The following is a 3845-nucleotide window of genomic DNA, read 5'->3' as shown; positions in this document are numbered from 1 at the left end:
CCACTTGTTGGATAATTTAATACTTTAAATTACTGGATCTTTCATGTTAAATCATCAAGAAATATAAGAATTAAAGCGGAAGCTTACTTGAATCTGACATGGTTGATGCAATATGAATTTCGCGGTATGGTTTTCCAAATCTACACGCAGTCTCCTTTTCCTTTTTGTGATGGGATGCAGTAGAGAATGAATAAGACGTTGCATGTGATCTGGGGACCATAACCTATTTATATAGGGGATGCCCTTTGACCTAATTCGGCCCATCATAGAATTAGGACTTGGGCCCGATCTCTACACATATGTAAATTCATACTTTAATTGGATACATTAAAACCCAAAATCAAAACCTTATTAGATCACTTTAATTGGGCTCAACCGAATTCGATAGCCTATAATTTAACACACAATTGTTCACACATACAAACCCATCTTTAAATAAAAATTCTTACAGATAAGACACAAAAGCTTCTTGGGAATCACTCTCCGCAATGATTATAGTCATCATAGACGAGGATAAAGATACAACAATGGGGCTTGAACAACCAGAGAAGGGACGAGTCTACCTTGGAGTTATCGACCCGTCCCGTCCGCTCCATCAACTAGCTCTCCATATACAAGAATATGAACCACCTATTCAACGGATCAGAACGACCAATTTGAGTATCTTTGTGCATAAGGATGTATAGGTATTGTGCGATCGCATAGTATGCCATACTGTATTTTTCGACTTAAGAAATACTGACATTATAAAAATCGTATGATTCATTTTCATTTTCATATCTTTATATGCCACTGTATCTTTAATGGTGATGAAAAAGATTCAAGAGTAAAAAATTATCAATTGTACAATGTTTCTCCCAAGTTTCAGCCTGGCTTGATATTGCAACTAGCTTAAAGTCATTACATAAAGTACCCGAGTTTGTTCACGAAAGTGAAATGAATGGTTACCTTGTGACACCGGAGAGGTTGGTCGATGCTCGCCAAGAATCTCTTAGTAAAACAAATGCAATTGATGAAGTGTAAATTAACCTACCTTGGACCAAGATATCATTGTGCACGTAACATACACTGTAATTGTACATATACAGTAGTAAACAATAACAATCCATGCATGGACAATGGCCCCGTGTTTCCCTATTTAACACATTTATTATTCATACAGATAGATTGCGCGGCAATGGGGATGGATCAGTAAACTAACAGTGTTCTGAGGCTTTAAGGTTTGTAGTAACATGTTTGAGCATCTCCAACATTGAATTGTACGACGAGCCTCCTTTCCTTAAAGCATTTTCCGCACTGATTTTCAGTTTTTTCACATTTTCTCTCATTTTCTTGCCTTCTTTTTCATCCATCAACGTCCTCAACATATTCTCTATTTCTTCACGCGCCACCACTTCTTTGGTAGGCAGCACCCGAGGCCTGACAGCAATTCCAAGCTCCTCCACAAGATAGGTGGCGTTGAGTCTTTGCTCGGCGTAGAGTGGCCATGCAATCATTGGTACACAACTACATATGCTTTCTATAGTCGAGTTCCACCCACAATGCGACATAAATCCTCCCACTGAAGGGTGGTCGAGGATCTCCACTTGCTGGGCCCACGTTGGGACCACTAGTCCTAAGCTTTCGGTCCTGGTCAAAAATCCTTCAGGCAAGTAGTGCGAAGTACCGTCTGAATAAACAGTTTTTGTGGTGAAAAATGCATCGTCAGCTGCACCTTTCATGGGTGGGCGCACCACCCAAATAAATCTCTGTTCACTCAATTCTAAACCAATAGCCAGCTCTGTAATTTGCTGAGCCGAAAGCATCCCACCACTTCCAAATGAAACAAATATTACTGATTCATTAGGCTGTTTGTCTAACCATTCAATTACTGCACTCTTTGAACCGTCCGGTTGGGCCGGTCTCCTCAGTGGACCGATGGGATAAACCGGGATCTTCACCATCGACCTCCAGATTTCATTTTCCTTGAAAGCTTTCAGAGTTATGGAGTCCAAATCTTCCCATGTATTCAGCAGGATCCCATCATATTGTGGAATCCGATTCCCCATGCTCACATACTCGTAGTAATGTTGATCGTTCCGGTCCAGCATGGGATCGACCACGTCCTCTGGTCGAACCGGTTTGCAGCCAGGAATTTTTAACAAATCTTCTTGATCAACATACTGTCCATCGATTTCTTTATCAAGAACCGGACAGTATAGAGTGAGGGCAGTAAACCATGCTGTCGTGGGCACATACACATACTTCGCCATGTTGAACTCAGCCGCGATAGGAAGAGCTTCAGTGCAGAAAAGGTCCACGATAAGGGCGTCAGGACGGTGGTACATGGCGGAGATGGCGGACCGGAAGCCCCGCAACGCCTCTCGTACCATCATGCACAGTTGTGTCCCTACTTTGGTATCGGGTTTTACAAGGTGTGAAATGTCCACAGGAGGCAGTTCGATTATATCAACGGGGTTTTGCTCGTCGGGGAGTTTGAGCAGCTGACATTCCGGCGGCGAAAAAACAGTCGTGACTACGAGAACTGTGACTTTAACGCGGTGGTGGGTGGCTAAGCGGTTGGCCAGAACGAGGACAGGGATGAGGTGTCCCATTCCTGGGCTTACAAGAATAGCTACATGGAGTTTTGAGCCGTCCATGGATTCACGCTCAGTCACGCAAAGATTGCGAACGAGGGGTTCAGAAGGTGGAGATAAGAGAGAAATGAAGCTTGTGTCTTGAATTTTCACGGCTGTCCTTTATTAGGCTCAGTAGGAGATGATAAGAGAGAAATGAAGACTACGACAATTTATACTTGTCTAATCAAATCAAATAGACTATTACGTCAAAATAAAAAAAGATATTGTAACGATCAAAATTATTATTTTAAATAATATCAAAATGAGTCATGTTACATATCCTAATTACCCAAAAAGAACAAGATGATTCAACATTTTATTAAGCAATTGTAAATAGACAATTACTACGTATCATTACTCAAAATATCGTATCCAATAGCTTATAAAACTTAGAAACGACCAAACTTTTATACTCGCCTAGACAAATTTCAAGATATAAATATAAACTTATTGGCTATGCGAAAAATTTATTGACTCTCAAGTTAAAAATATATATATATTATTTAAATAATCCTTATCAATATAACTTTGTATGCAAATTTGGAAAGGACACACGTATCTAGTCGATAAACATTAAATCATCCATCAACTTAAAGTTGAGAAAGCGACTGACTTGATTATTATTAATACATACAACGACTAGATAACTCATAACTTCTATTACATAAAGTTCAGGTCTATTCTAATATCACCTCAAAATGGAGATAATTTAAAGTGACAAAGCATCTTGTTATGCATATTTCCAATCATATATCATGTGAACGAGAGCTCCTACAAACTTTCAAACGCCAATACAAACAAAACAAATTCTTATTTGTGAATTCACAGCAATGGAACAGCTGTATTGCTGATAATATATGTGAGATTACGAAACCCATACGGAAAGGTGTGTAATTGGTTCTTTATAATCTAGAGTTTTCATGACCAATTTATCATGCTCTTGATGTTACTACGTGGCATTTGCAAGATTACAATTTGTGAATTGACCTTAGAAATTATGCCTTAGTTGATTTAGATAAAAATTATTATTTAATATATTTTCATAAAAATTGATGAAATATATAATCAAAAAATTGATGAATACATAAAATATATAATTAAAATTAATTATTAACATTGATTAAATTTTAATCAATTATGACTAAAAGGCCCTCGTTTGACCCCATTTTTTGAAAATGAAAAGAGATAGAATAGTATTTTTTCCCCAAAATGAGCAGTTAAAAAAAA

General features: G+C 38.2%; 2 protein-coding genes across 2 annotated transcripts in view; both read right to left on the bottom strand.

Moving 5' to 3' along the window:
• The window catches only part of LOC111383565 (probable NEDD8-conjugating enzyme Ubc12-like), a 21886-nt gene that overhangs the window by 12034 nt on the left and 6007 nt on the right, over positions 1–3845 (bottom strand). Inside the window, exon 5 of the mRNA XM_023007680.1 lies at positions 2301–2305. Within this exon, the coding sequence (XP_022863448.1) occupies positions 2301–2305 (5 nt within the window). The remainder of the gene's footprint in view (positions 1–2300; positions 2306–3845) is intronic.
• Positions 1010–2771, bottom strand: LOC111383563 (anthocyanidin 3-O-glucosyltransferase 5-like). The gene has a single exon (XM_023007678.1). It carries the CDS (start codon positions 2637–2639, stop codon positions 1197–1199), a length of 1443 nt encoding a protein of 480 aa, XP_022863446.1. The 5' UTR covers positions 2640–2771; the 3' UTR covers positions 1010–1196.

Source organism: Olea europaea, unplaced genomic scaffold (assembly GCF_002742605.1).
Source record: "Olea europaea var. sylvestris unplaced genomic scaffold, O_europaea_v1 scaffold2716, whole genome shotgun sequence".
Taxonomy (NCBI): domain Eukaryota; kingdom Viridiplantae; phylum Streptophyta; class Magnoliopsida; order Lamiales; family Oleaceae; genus Olea; species Olea europaea.
The sequence above is the reverse complement of the archived record's forward strand: the minus strand, read 5'-3'. Positions and strand labels throughout refer to the sequence as shown.

What these genes read in the sequence shown, in the direction of transcription:
- LOC111383563 (XM_023007678.1), bottom strand. Translation starts at nt 2,639, where the DNA reads ATGGACGGCTCAAAACTCCATGTAGCTATTCTTGTAAGCCCAGGAATG.